The following is a 14,655-nucleotide window of genomic DNA, read 5'->3' as shown; positions in this document are numbered from 1 at the left end:
GGAGACGTTAGAGCATTCTGTTGTATTCATGTGGTACTATAGTACTATCGTACATGCATCCACTACCATCCGGATGCTTCCACGCCCGGCTCGTCCTGAAACTCGCGTAGCAACGAAGGCTGGAACCCAAAAATGTCACGGTCGAAGCCACATAAAATTGTGGTCACTTGTTGATAGCAGCTTTGGAGCCGGTGGCCAATAATTCATCCCAGCAGCAGCAGCTCCGTCTCTCCTCATCCACACCACCAACCCGACGCATTGCGAGACCACTAAATTATGCTGAGTTCTCAAGGAAAAAATTGATCATACGTACTCCTACTCGGCTACTCCAGCTGTACAAAGCTCCCGGGGCACTGCAGAATCGGGAGAAGAGAAGGGATTATTTTGGTGTTAAACTTTTTGGGGGCAGACACGATACGGACCGGTCGAAAGACTGACTGCCTCGTGCCGTGGTGCGACACGAGACGGGCAAGGCCAAGCCGTGACCGGAATCTGAACGTGTCGGTTTCCTTGCCAAAAAACGCAGCGATTCCCCGTGGTAGCCCGGCCAAAGGCCAAGACGTGCCAGAACACGGAACACGGCCACACGCTTTGGGCGTGATTTGCACCAAACGTCGTCGTGTTTAATTCCGTGCCCGCGCCGTCGGTGGCCTCTCGTTGCTCATCCGCGCCATCGTCGTTGTCCAATTTGCTTGAGATTTTTACGTTTGGGAATGAATTGTTTCTTTGGTTGGATGGTGTAGAACACGCCCTGCTTGCTCAGGTGTTCTAGCTTTAGCCTCTTCGTCGGGGCACATGATCAGTGTACCACTGGTCGAGTGATTAACGCTAGGCACCTAAATTAAACAAGAAAATTAATTGGGCAGGCAGCATACTACGTGAATTCCGTACAAATTAAGGTTTGATTTAGTGAGAGGTTGCACTCACCCTTTCTCCGTGGAAGGTGCTCGAAAGTCTGCAAAACACGTATTGGCCCTTACTTTTGCACTTCATAAGCAAAAAAATAATTTTGTTCCACACTTGTATTTTCGATGCAGGCGGTTCTAACATTACAGTCAGCTGCTGGACACAGCTGTATCGTGTGGACAAGAGTCGCACGAGCCTCCAAATCAAGCCATCGTACGTACACGGGTGACTCGGTCCGTCCGACTGGCTTAGAGGTCGATCGAAACCAGCAAGGTTTGAAAATATCCGCCATTTTTGTACCATTTTTCCACCTCGCGTTGCTGTCCAGGATTTGGTGTTATTGCACAATTTGGCAGAAAAAAACACACGTCATGAAAGGGACTCCTTAATTAGCACATAATCACGTGGTGGAGCTGGTTCTGCAGGCCGATCGATGGGTAATGATCAGCGAATAATTAAACTCGTCGGCTGTATTACATTTTTGCTCGTTATTGGGACTGCAAATGGCGATATAATTGAGCAAGCAGGCATTGCGATGAGATTCAACGTTGTCCTTTCTGCGTGTCCAAATCGACGGTGCCCGGGGCTCTATGCCAGGAACAGCCCGAGTTCAAATCACATTTGTTTCTCCCTATTCACACCGCAACTTTTGATTACGACCATGCAACCACAGCTGTTCCAGATCTTTCTCACCCCTAGTGGAAGTCACAATACAAATCAAGAAAACGTTTGGTAGTACAAGCAAATTTGATCAAACAGTTTTGTTATTTTTTAGGCGACTGAGTATTTCTCAGTAGATGATACTCCCTCCGTTCCTAATTGATTGGCGCCGGTAATTTACGAAATAGACACTCCCTTGATCAAAATACATCAAGAAGGCGTTTTTGTTTTGGCTTGAAACTCAATAGATCTGTTTAGTACTTCTTCCGTCCAACAAAAAATGTTTCAAGTTTGTCAAAATTTAGATGTATGTAGACATGACTTCGTATATAAATGCATTAAAATTTAGTCAAAGTTGAGACATTCTTTGTTGGACCGAAGAAGATTTTTTTAATTGAGAGCAACTATTTAGTATTAGCTTGTGGAGAAGTGTTTAGGTCCTTATTTTGAAGCCATGGGCTTGCGGCCCTTTTTGTTTTTTAATTTCCAGGTGAAGGGGCTTGTACCTCTTGGTGCAGCACAGAAGCCGAATTCCGAAGAACAAAGGGCAGCACAATTTGAAGTCAATCCAGCCCACCAGTACCCAATCACATGCTGCCACGTACGCCAAAGATATAGCATGGCCATGGCCATGATCACCCGCGTGTCCAGAGCACACGTGGGAGACCCTTACTGGCTGCAACTTGTTATTCGCGCGTGCTACCTGGTGTGGGGCTGACGACATGGACGAAAGCAACAGCTTATTTGAAAATTCGCACATAAGATATGGTTAACAAATTTTTAATTAAAATCGTTCAGTGGCAAATTGCACGGAACAGGTTGCTAAGTTGCTTTGCTTTGCTTGCACGGCCAGAACCTGGGCGCTATATAAACCCCCTGGTGCAAGGGCTCTTCTTCCTCAGAGAGACGACTCAACCCCACCTCAAGAACACCAAGCCAAACATCCCATTCCATTCCACGGTGAGGCTGAGCGATCTGACGAATTCCAACACCAACAGCGGCGACAGGTTTGTTCTCTGAACTTCTCTGACCCTTTTTAGCAGCAGGAACACGAACACACAGTGAGAAACTGAGAGGTCTTGTTCAAGGAGGCATTTCTTTTGGGATTATTAGATCAAAAGAAGCGTTCTTGGGTGGGATTTTTTAAATTTCTTGGCTATTCTCTCCTAGCTAGGAGGAACAGAGATCCAGAGAACCTTTTTTCTCTCCTGGATTCTTGTCTTCTTCTTTTTTCCTTCATTTGCTTCGGTACGGTTAGAAAGGGTTCTTTTGCAATACCCTTCTAGTTCGTCCGATTTTTTCTTCTTTTCTTTGCACTACCCAATTTCCTCCCCTTGTTTCCTCTGCTTTTATTGAGGAACAAGAAAGCTCCTTTTTTTCCATTCCAGTTTTAGTTCAACCTCAGATCGCATCATCTTCCAGTCCAGTCCCCATGGCCGCAGCTATAGACATGTACAAGTACAACAGCAGCAGCGCGCACCAGATCGCCTCTGCTTCAGATCAGCAGGAGCTCATGAAAGCACTCGAACCTTTTATCAGGAGTGCTTCTTCCAATCCCTATAGCTACAACTACTACCCTTCTCCTTCGTCTTCTTCTTCCTCCATGACCCAAGATTCTTCTTACATCACCACCAACCCATCGCCGTACGCCTCTTTCGCCACATCCCCTGTTCCGACAACCACCGCCCTTCCGCCGCTGTACTCTTCGGCCGGGGTGAACGGGCCGATCGGGCTGGCCCACCTGGGCCCGGCCCAGATCCAGCAGATCCAGGCCCAGTTTATCGCACAGCAGCAGCAGAGGGGGATGGGCCTGGCGGGCTCGTTCCTTGGGCCGCGGGGGACGACGCCGATGAAGCAGTACTCCGGGTCGCCGCCGCTGGGGGCGCAGTCGAAGCTGTACCGCGGCGTGCGGCAGCGGCACTGGGGGAAGTGGGTGGCGGAGATCCGGCTGCCGAAGAACCGGACGCGGCTGTGGCTCGGCACCTTCGACGCCGCCGAGGACGCCGCGCTCGCCTACGACAAGGCCGCCTTCCGCCTCCGCGGCGACCAGGCGCGCCTCAACTTCCCGGCGCTCCGCCGCGGCGGCGCACACCTCGCCGGCCCGCTCCACGCCTCCGTCGACGCCAAGCTCACCGCCATCTGCCAGTCGCTCCAGAACCCGGCCGCGGCGGAGCCGGAGTCGCCCAAGTGCTCGGCGGCGTCCGCGTCCACGGAGGGGGACAACGATTCCGCGTCGGCGTCCGCTGCCGGGTCGCCCGGGGCGCCGGTGCCGGGGATGGAGAAGCTGGACTTCACGGAGGCGCCGTGGGACGAGTCCGAGACCTTCCACCTGCGCAAGTACCCCTCCGTCGAGATCGACTGGGACTCCATCCTCTCCTGAACAAGAACAAGCAAGCAAGGGTTACTCGGCTTCATGTAGCTATGTAATTTACTTTCGATCGATCCAATTGGCGGCTGCTCTGGCTCGACGGCATTTTAGACGTCGGCCATGGCAGCTGCAATTAGCAGGTAGTAGCAGCTAGCTCGTACTAGTAGCCAGTGTTGTTTACTGCAACCTCGTGTACGTACGTAGTACAGATCTCCTGGTTGATCCGCCGGCTGTTTTTTCACGGCGAGTCCAGTCGAGACGTGTAACCCATGGTTTAATTTACCCGTTGATGAAATTTCAGCACTATGTATCTATAGCTTCTGTCTGTAACTACACATGCATGTATTTCAGAGTGATGATGTGGTTAATTATGATTTATGAACTTATGATGTCTAGCACTCTTTGCTCTTGCACTTTGAGTCAAGCAGATGTTGTGTCGTGCTTCTCTGTCTGTACCCAACTGTGACGATGGCTTTCAGAAACAAAAGTATGCCGATGGCGTCAGGTTCCAGCTTCTTTTCGGAAACATGTCCGGTCATTCGAGACGAACTCGCGATCAAACTACGTACCATGGGACGTGTTTTCCCACAATCCCACATGGAAAGCTGTAGTCGTTATGCTTCTCATGGGAAATTCAGTACTTGAGCGTGTGAAGTCTGATAGAGCTCCGACGCAGCTGGGCTCTAAAACTTCGACAGTTCCATGCATGGCCTACAGACTACAGAGAAAAGTTACACAAAGAACCTCGATGCATGAACTCGACCTAGCGACCAGATTAAGCCGGTACTTAACCGCGACCTCTTATATTCGCACACAGCGTCCAAGTTTCTTTTTAAGCTCGTCGACAATCAGCTGCCGTGCTCTTTTGGCCTAACCGGTGGCCTGGTCAGTCAGTTCTAATTTCCCTCGTAGCATCCATTCCAGTCCAACCCAACGACTCCGCCAATTTTCGGAGCTTGTTTACTCATGTGCCGACGACAGCACTAACAAACACACCACAATCCCATTACTTGCAAACACCATATACTACCACCATTTCACTATTACAAGACAGCGAATCTGCCGTAGAAGCATCCGGGTTTTCGCCGAACCCATGATGGAGCATTTCCCCGAGCTTATCCGGCGAAAACGACCTGGAGGCCACCCCGGGCCGGCCAGCCCTCATCCCTTCCGCATCCCACGGCCCTTGCCTTTTCCCACTAGAGATGTGCTTGCAATTCTCTAATAAATCGACGGTGAAAGCCAGTAGAGAATAAAGACCAGAGGTCGATAATGGGGCATCCCCCAACCAAACCAAACCAAACCAAACCCCTCTCTACGAGTCTATCTCCATTTCGATCGTCCATCTATCCCTTTGTTCTCGTTCCCTCCGGACAGATGCTACACGTACAAGCGCGCTCTGTTTCACAACATTTTTGTTACGCTTGTCGTTAGTTATGATAGCGACGGATTCATTAAGACAATAAATGGAAAGGATTAGCATTCGTGTACAGAGCATTTTCAGTGCACTGATCCCTTTCTTAACCAAAAAAGAAAAGCATCATTGAGTTGCTTCCGTGGGAGTGCAAATGATCCAAGCGCGAACTACTTGTATTCACATTCAGCACTATAGCCAGAAAACGCTCTTTGCTTCGTCTTTTTGCGTTGCCATTAATCACGCGCGCCGAGATATGGACGGATTTGATGAGAACGGAAAAGGCAAGCAAAGTCGAGGGGCATATGATGCTTTCACATCGCCCGAATCCGTAGCTCGCCGTAGAGTAGACCAGTAGGGTGGTCGTCCCTCTCGATTCCGTTGATTTTGATTCTTACCACTACTGATTGCTTGTAGGCTTGTACTGGCACAAATGGACAGAGCTTGATGTCAGTGATGGTTGAACAAACCTACGACAGGCCAGGGGCGAGCCGAACTGCGGTTAGTTTTGGTAATCCGTGGACGTGAAACGCGATATAGTTTCAGGAGCAAACTTATCAAGGAGGCCACCGTGTGCTGGTTCGTCTTGGCACCTCCGTTGTTAAAGTCCTGGTTAGGTTTAACTGCCCTGACACGTGTTCGATAAGGGTTTGTTTTGACACCTTTTCCTTTTGCCTGTCCTCCTCTGCCTGGTTTACTAACGTCATACACTCTGTGAGCGCAGTTCACACTCTGACGGCAGCCATCGTGTCGGCTAGCTGTTCCGTAGCCATCGTTGTTCGAGAGAGGCCAGAGCTACCATTATAATTGGGAGAACAGGCGCATAATTTGATGGCCTTTCGGGACAGGAAATCATACCACACTACCTCCAGCTAACTCAGGCAGAGCAGAGGAGGATGCCGCGATCTCCGAAAGGGAACGAAAAAAAGTGTGGGAAACGGAGAAATGGAGGATCCCGCTGTCTCCCGAATCTCCACCTGCACTACAGCGTGTTCTGCGTGCGATTCTTGATTCTCTCCTTTCCGGCTCTCAACGGCTCTACGATTCCCTTCTGCAGCTTTCTCCTCGACAAGTTGAAATTGTCATTTGCTCAGAATCTTTGACTGGCCAATGTCACTCGTACAAATGTTGTTTACGACGCCAGCCATCGCTATTAACCTCTCCTATTAACTGCTATTCTCTACCTGGAGTGTGAACTAACTGGACACTTAGATGTTGAGTATTTTTTCTACAAGTGTTCATTTTATATTCTGAAACAGAGACAACACTTGTCTTTGCCAAGCATGCGAAATTATACATACCCCAAAATAAAAAATACTCTCTCCGGCCCATATCAAGTGACTCAATATGGATATATCTATATTAGAAAAACGTCTAAATACATGTAATATTTCGTCATTTAGTATGGGACGGAGAGAACAGAGAGAGTAAAAAAAAATCCACTCGGCCGAAATGGCCAGTCTGTGAAAGAAAAGGCCCAAACTATAACCCCATCGGGTTGGGTCGGTAATTGGTGTGAACCAGATCTGTGCATATAGAAGGCTCTTCAGAAGCTTCAGAGGCCGAGTGTTGCACTTTGGGTGCAACATGTTGCGCAAGAGATTCAGGACTCGGCCCAATTTTCTCAAGTCCAGTTGCGCAAGAAATTATCATAGTAGCCTGGGCTGTCGTTTTTGTTTTCTTTGAGAGGAGCGTGGGCTGAAACAAGGCCGCCCGCAGTGAAGCGCAAAGCCCACGCTGCCACGTGCATAAATTCAATTTCGAATAGGCAATGGGCCGCTTACTACCACCACTGGCGTAACCAATATATGCGGTTTTGGACGCAAGAGCGGATGATGTTAGGCGGGCCTAAGCGGTGAAGCCAGTCCTAAAGGGCACCGAGTATGCTGGTCCGTACCCCCTAAAAAAAAGAGAGTATGCTGGTCCGGTGGTCCCAATATATGGGCCATATACGGGGCAGTTTGTATTCCGCGTAAACGATATGCGCAATACTTCTAAAAAAACAGTTTTCGCTAAAAAAGAAAAAGAAAAAGAAACAGTTGTTCTGTTTCCCTAAAAAAAGCAGTTGTTCTGTTCCCTAAAAAAACAGGTTGTTCTGAAGAATAAACAACCCGTTCACAGCATGTTGTCCTCGTTCTTCCTCGAGTATTTTTCTTCCTTGCAACAGTAGGTAGGTAGTTAAACTAGGCAAGGGATTCTCTCTAAAAAAAACTAGGTAAGGGCTGTTGCACAACTATCCTGAATTCGTGCGTGATTGCACAAACGATTCCAAAAAGTTAAAATTTCAGCCTTTCTTAAAAAAAAGGGTAAAAAGATCAGCTCTGTTATGAACAGTTAGTGCACAGCGAGAGACAAAAAAAATGTGCAAGCACACAATGAGATCTTACGAATTTTTTTGGGCTATGACCCGGTGCCTAGTATACACCGCAAACGAGTCGTCTTAACTAAAATCACAATTAGCAAGGAGACCATGTGCTAAACATTGTGGATCCAAGCACTGATGATAAATACCGGTAGTACGCTGCTGGAATATTCTTTCCACGCAGGACCAGTGATAAATACAACGACTGTCGACTGATGAAGAACCAAAACCATGGCATATACTACTAGACCAGTGACTCCTTGTTTTTTGGATGGACTAGACCGGTGACTCAAGTGAGACACAGTGCTGATCCAGAAGCGGCAGACACACACCAGTCGGGCATCACGGGTCAGCTAGCAGCACCAACACGTGTCCAGCGTACAAACTGGGTACACACACTCGCCCTGGCAGCAGCAAACCGACAGGCGACAGGACAGGAAGTCGATTGAGCGCCAATAAACGACACGACAAGCTGTACAAACACACACAGCTTTGAGCTCTTTTGACACATGTGACACTGACCCCGGCCACCAGCACCAGATCACACTCACACATTACATTATGCCCGATGGAATCTCGCCCCTGCCGCTGTTTCCAGATTCCACCACTCTCCTCTCTCCCTCTCTACCCCGGTCGCCCGGGAAGAATCTAGGTCAAAGTCTAGATTCTCGAGCGGCTGCTGGTGGAGTATTATTATTGAAGGGCAATGCAAAGCAAGCAGTGGTAATAATCTAGCCAATGGCCTGCGGTTCTTTGTGTATAATATGACTTGATCGGGGAGGAAAAGAAGGGAACCTTTTGGGGGCGGGCCACGTGAAATCGAAAGCTGTTTTCGCGCATCGATCGTGCTTGGATGATGCCTTGGCTAGCTAGTTGCTATAGCTAAGTAAGCTGCTTTCGGGAGTCCCCAGACCCCAGCTAGCTGCGTGCGCCTTTCTTCTTTTGTGTGGACTAGTAGTAGCAGCAAGTAGTAACATGATCGGTGGGCAGGTCTACTGGGATCGATGCATGATATAATTAAACACGATCCGTGGACAAAGCCTACTAGGATCGATGATCGATCGACGGGGCGCAGTGTGCAAGTTTTGCCACTCAATTATGTAGACCACTGGGTTAGTATATGTTGCTTGTTTGTGCAATGTGGGCGGTTGGTTGGTGCCACTGCTCTTTCTCTTTCTCCCTCCAACGTGTTTTTGCGCAGGTAGCGGCGGACTCTGCTATTAGTATACACTTGGATGCATGGATAAATGATGATTCTATGAAGCGACAAGCAACATTATATGGGTTATCAACTTATCAGCGACATGCATGCAGGGAGGTCCAATAATTGCGTTGGTTTTAGTAAGAAAAATTGATATCAGCGACATTATATGAGGGTCATGTGATTGCTCAACTGCTGAAAAAAGTTTGATATTTGTGATAGAAATGGTCGGTGCATGCTCGCTTCGTGACAAAAACTGGCACTAATTAAGAAAATTTCCCAGAGACTGTACAGCACATGCTGTCATGCTATATGTCGATCAGTATACTCATGTCCATGCATGCGCACGAATTCTTCGTTTAAATTCCCCTTCTTCGGTGCGAACGAGAGAATTTCCGCACACAGGCCTCCCCATCGGCTAGAGAGAAATCTGCTTCAATTCAGAATGTGCATGTGTCAAATGTACCATATTAGTTCTGCGTGGGTGATACTTAAATCGACCGTCCGGCCCGTCACATATTGTTGGATCTGTCCCTGTGACTTCTGCTATATATTTCCTCCGTGCTGAAATAAGTGACGTGAATTTGTATAGATTTTTATACAAATCCACGTTACTTATTTTAAGACGGAGCGGGTATATAACATCTTTGTGTACGTATGTCTCTTTTCGGAAAAGAATGCAGTAACGGGTCGACTGGCGTTCAATAACTTCGCAATCGCCAGCAGGCCAGCCCCTTAAGGAAGAAAGACACTCTGCAAATTTTCCCCCCCTCTTGGTTCTGGTTTTGAAAAAGGACGTAGTAACGTATTTTCCGTTACCTTAGAAATAGTTACTTATTTTTCAATCGACAACTCATTATAGCTGTCTGGTTAATATTTCCTTATCCTTTGCATGCACGTACATACACAGTGTGCAATATCCCGAACACCCGCGCGCGAGGCCGGAGAGAAGACAAATGCATGAGTACATGTGAAGGAAACATGACACGCAACAGAGAGGTTCGTTCGTACGAGCGTACGTGCATGTACGTATAGATAACCTGGCCGGTTCACGGTGCGTGCCTTGTGGAAGCCTGGGCATTGCTACTTTGGGGCCGGTCCGCGGTGCAAATTAGCAGCGGAGGTGCAAGCAAGCTAGGAAGGCCGGTCGCGACACGCAGGAGACGCCACACGTACGGGTTCGATCGGCTGTACTACTGGAGTATGCTCGATCGGTGGCACGCAGGCATTCCTAGATATATTAAATCTGATTAATTAAATATGTTTGTTTCTTAAAAAAAATACATCATTAGACTTCTTATGAAAAAATTTTCTAATGATATAATTATTTAATTTATATTTAATTAACTAAATTAACGCGTGACTCGTAGTAACGTCTCGTCGCCTCACCACCCTCTCCCCCGTAAACTGACAGGAAGAAGGCGATCTGGCGCGCACACACGCTACACGCGCCCGCACGCACAAGGAGCGCCTACGTGGCCCGGAAGGCCGGAAAGAAAAGCACACGCACGACGGCCGTCCGGGAGGTACGCACACTTGCAGGCTCGAAATCACGTGTGAAGCTGACTAGAGGAGTGAAGATGATACGGAAAGATGCGCGGCCGATCGAGATTCAAGCAAGCATGCGTGTGGCCCGTCCGTCCGTCCGCGCAGGATCTGGCTACGTGATGGTGATACGCGGCTCCGACGGCATGCGCCCTCCGCGCTGGGTTCCCAGAATCAACGCGTGACGAAAAGCAACTTGGTACTGCATATATATACAGGGGTGTACCAGCTAGCAAATCGGGAGGCATGGAGAGAGCAAGGAAACAAAACAGGGAAGCAGACAAACTTGCATGCATGCAGGTTGAGAGAGAGGCGAGAGATGGAAAAGCTGATACGACGGATACGCGAAGTACGTCTCGACATGTGCGTGCGTGGCCTGCCTCGGCCTGCGGTACAACATATATGTGGACTTGGTAAAGTCGACAGAACAAGCGGGGTACACACGAATATGATGCAGCTGATGGACCTCTCCAGTTGGTAAGGGATCCGGAGGTGCGTGCCAGCCATGCAGTGCATCTCGACACCCATGACGTCGGGTAAAAGGCTTAAGGCTGTATACCATTTCTGGGAGGAGCTTGTTTGCTCCTGGATAGCAACTCTCCAATGCCCGCATCGATGCGAATATGCAAGCTATAGCCTATACGCCTATACTGTAGCTAGCCTGCCAGAGTTGTTGCGAATACGGCACGTGTGCGGATTTCAAAATTTACTGGACCGTTCAAAAATGTGTGCATGCAATGTGCATTCTCTGCCCCTGCAGTCCTGGACCGTAGATACGAAATACAAGTAACTAGGAGGAGCTTAATTAGCAGGCAGGCTCGATCGATGGATGGACCCATGCATGTCATGCAAGAAAGAGAAGCACACATGCATGTGTTGATCTGCCTATTTCCCGAAAAAAAATAAAAAGATCTGCGTATGAGTTTTTTTTTTAGTTAAGGCACGTACAACAACGACCAAAATATCTTGAATTATTTGTGCGTGGATCGACCGAGTGAGAACAAGTAGGGACCGGGGTACTACGGGGCTGTTTGGATTGAGCCCCATCCAGCCATGCCAAATTTTTGGCATGACCAAAACCTTGGAGTGACCAAAATATTGGCAATACTAGGATGTTTGGATTGCAGCCATTGGTGGCTGCCAAAAATTGGCAAAAACAGATGGCTTTCATTTGGTTGCAAACCAAATGACTTGCCAAATATTTGGCAATTCACATTGGCCATGTTTGGTTTGATTCCAAAGTCCAGTTCTATGACGAGCCAATATTACATTGAGACATGACACAGGAAACAAATACAACAACATTGCAAGCAACACTGATATAAAGATTTAGATCAACATAGTTCGCACATACAGAGTAATATATTGTTACATACAACCCATCCATCAAACCTGATCATTCATCCGGGAGACAAAATGAAGTTCGCATACTACTTGAGTCTCTGATACCCAAGACCAGTTAGTTAGAGCATAATACCCATTAGTTCATCCTAATCTGACCACATATAGACAAAATAGGGAAGCTACTGTGAGTTCCTGACCACCACTACTAGGTACTGATTTTCATAGTGATATAAAAAAAATGTTGCCAACAAAGCTTAGTGAAGTTCAGGCATTTTAGGGAACAACGGAACCACCATTGCCACCACCATTCTGGAATCGATGCTCAAAATAGCCAATGACCCACTCTGAAAGCAATGCGTCGTCGGCATGGTTGAGGTAACTACGAAAAACATCTTGCTCTGGCTTGGATAGATGGGCTGCGATCTCAAGCTTGTCCTTCGCTGTGACTGGGAGAGCATTTATTCGCTTCCAAAGATTTGCATAAGGATCTGCAGGTGGCACTGGTTGTATAGGGACAGGAGGAGCTACAAGAGAGTCTGCTAGCCTCTTAATACTCGATGCCATCTCATCATCACATACCTTGCTCTTGCTGTTTGCTTTGCCCTTAATTTGTTTCTTGTGAGGTGATGATGTGACACGCTTGCGCTTCTTGTTCGATGGATTGCCATCCAAGTCAACTCGAGGACTTCGCCCACCAATGGTGTCCGAGTCAGCTTCATCATTGTCCACCGGAATTGGATAAGCTTCAACTTTCTCATAGTCATCACCATCGTCATCCACATTGACAGTGGTTTGGTCGGCTGCAAGTGAACCATCAGCATGGGACTAGCTTGAGAACAACTCTTGCAATTGATGGAAGAACCTGATTGGTTTAGTAAGGTAGTTGACCACTTGTTTCTATCGAAGCACGAGAGCAAAAATATGTTACTGTAAGCATGGAACTTATCGATTAAATTTAGCTACGCGGAGACATGTTCTGTTCTGAATGTAGGCGATGATAAAAATAAGAAAATGCACCAGTACTCACATTGAGATTTTCCTTCTCAGACTCAAAAATTATGAATTTGCATGAGGTATAGTCGAAGCCATTTTCACTATTGGCCATGGCACGACGCACCCAGCCAGACTTCTCCTTGCATGCACGGTAGTGCCGATCTACTTGATTTTGAGTGACACCAAGAGAAAACTTGCCATTTAGAGCATCCGCAGACTGCAAGCGATGTTGTTTCTTGAACTTGAAAGATGCAGGTTTGTCTTTATGGAGGTCAATATACCACTCAAGCATAAACTTAGTTGCCTCGTCTGTCCAGGTTATGTACTTATCACGAGAGTTGATGTCCTCCTCACTCTTAACTATGGGCTTATGTTTCCCCATGATCTGCACATGTGTCACCAATAATTAAGACAAGCATAACATAAATGTCAGTAAAGAATCAGTGTACTATAAGATAGAAAAGGAAGGAAATTAACATATGCAGCCACACAATGGAATTAAGAAACTCAAATAGTCTTACAATCTCAAAAGGGTACATTACATAAATTCATTACAACCAACACTTAAGCAAGGTGCTACAATTTCTCCTAAACTGGAAATACATCAGCATCACAGAGGTGAGGCAGCATCCTCATTGTCAGTCTCACTCTCTTTATCTGCCCACATTTGTTGAGCTATTAAATCACGCCTGGCAGCCCACTCACGTATGTCAGCCTCTCGATCACGAACTCGTCCACTACTCCTTGGGAGGTTTGAGTACCATGTCGCCTCATCCACAACATACTCATCTGGACCATTTTCCAATATCCAGTTGTGCAAAGCACAACAAGTAACAACCACCTTTATCTGAGATTTTAGAGGGATGAAGGGCCTATGAGTAAGGATCTTGAAGCGACTTTTAAGTGTCCCGAATGCTCGCTCAACTGTGGTCCTAAGTGATGAGTGTCGATGGTTGAATAATTCTTTTGGGGTAGTTGGGTCATTGGATCCAGAGAACTCATTCAAATGGTACCGGACACCACGGTAGGGAGGTAATATCCCTGGTCTCGTGGCATACCCAGCATCAGCCAAGAAAAATTTCCCTACAACAATGTTATAGTGGTGAGCTAAGGTCAAATTGACACAATATTGTGGCCTACATGTATTTTTGTCTTGTATATTTACCTTCAGGTATTTTTAGACCAGCTGGCCGTGAGAGGGCATCTTGTGGCACAAGAGAATCATGGGCAGAACCCTCCCATCCTGCTAGGACATAAGTGAACCGAAGATCGAAGTCGACCACTGCTAGGACATTTTGGGTGGGGTATGATTTGCGTCCCCTAAATCTGTCCACCATGTTGGCAGGCACACATGCCTAAACATGAGTGCCATCTAGGGCTCGTATACATCCCTAAGAACAGTGATAAAACAATACATGTCAAGCTTAGGTAAGTCGACTTATAATACCTAAGAAAATCTATGGCCCAAGACTTACCTCAAAGTATGGGTAGAATCTGTTCGGGTTGTCCGTGATCTTTGCGTGTGTACTCGTTGATCGAATATAAATAAGATCACGTGCTAACTCACCCATTGAATGCAAGACAGCATTGAAATATCTACTCATTGTTTCACCAGATCGCCAAAACCAAAATCCAACGGATGAATTTGTGTGATGTTGACTGACCATGTATAGAAACATTGCAACTTGTTCCTCCACCGAAACATGAAACGTGTCAAATAACAACCCTTTCCATCTCAGCCTAGTACATAGCTTGTAAAATACGGCTCGTGACATCCTTAGTTGCTTGATGCATCAATGAGCCTAATCAGTACACTACTTCTATGGATGTCTCTTTCAACCAGTGGACCATATTTTCTACCT

The 14,655-nt window shown here is 47.2% G+C and overlaps 2 protein-coding genes across 2 annotated transcripts; one reads left to right on the top strand and one right to left on the bottom strand.

The window, feature by feature from the left end:
* Positions 1-2,448: 2,448 nt before the first annotated feature.
* On the top strand, positions 2,449-4,325 carry LOC100825824 (ethylene-responsive transcription factor RAP2-4). Its single transcript, XM_003570580.4, has one exon. It carries the CDS (start codon positions 2,999-3,001, stop codon positions 3,944-3,946), a length of 948 nt encoding a protein of 315 aa, XP_003570628.1. The 5' UTR covers positions 2,449-2,998; the 3' UTR covers positions 3,947-4,325.
* A 9,078-nt stretch (positions 4,326-13,403) lies between these two features.
* Positions 13,404-14,130, bottom strand: LOC100844186 (protein ALP1-like). The gene is made up of 2 exons (XM_010238603.2): positions 13,959-14,130; positions 13,404-13,876 (listed from the first exon to the last, which is right to left on the bottom strand). The coding sequence occupies exons 1-2, from the start codon at positions 14,128-14,130 to the stop codon at positions 13,404-13,406; spliced, it is 645 nt and encodes a 214-aa protein (XP_010236905.1).
* Positions 14,131-14,655: the final 525 nt, after the last annotated feature.

The sequence above is a fragment of the Brachypodium distachyon genome, chromosome 3 (assembly GCF_000005505.3).
Source record: "Brachypodium distachyon strain Bd21 chromosome 3, Brachypodium_distachyon_v3.0, whole genome shotgun sequence".
In the NCBI taxonomy this organism is placed as follows: Eukaryota; Viridiplantae; Streptophyta; class Magnoliopsida; order Poales; family Poaceae; genus Brachypodium; species Brachypodium distachyon.
The sequence above is the reverse complement of the archived record's forward strand: the minus strand, read 5'-3'. Positions and strand labels throughout refer to the sequence as shown.

Coding starts and splice junctions, on each gene's coding strand:
- LOC100844186 (XM_010238603.2), bottom strand. CDS start 14,130: ATGGTGGACAGATTTAGGGGACGCAAATCATACCCCACCCAAAATGTC. Junction 13,877..13,958: donor TGGTCTAAAAATACCTGAAG/GTAAATATACAA, acceptor ACATTGTTGTAG/GGAAATTTTTCTTGGCTGAT.
- LOC100825824 (XM_003570580.4), top strand. CDS start 2,999: ATGGCCGCAGCTATAGACATGTACAAGTACAACAGCAGCAGCGCGCAC.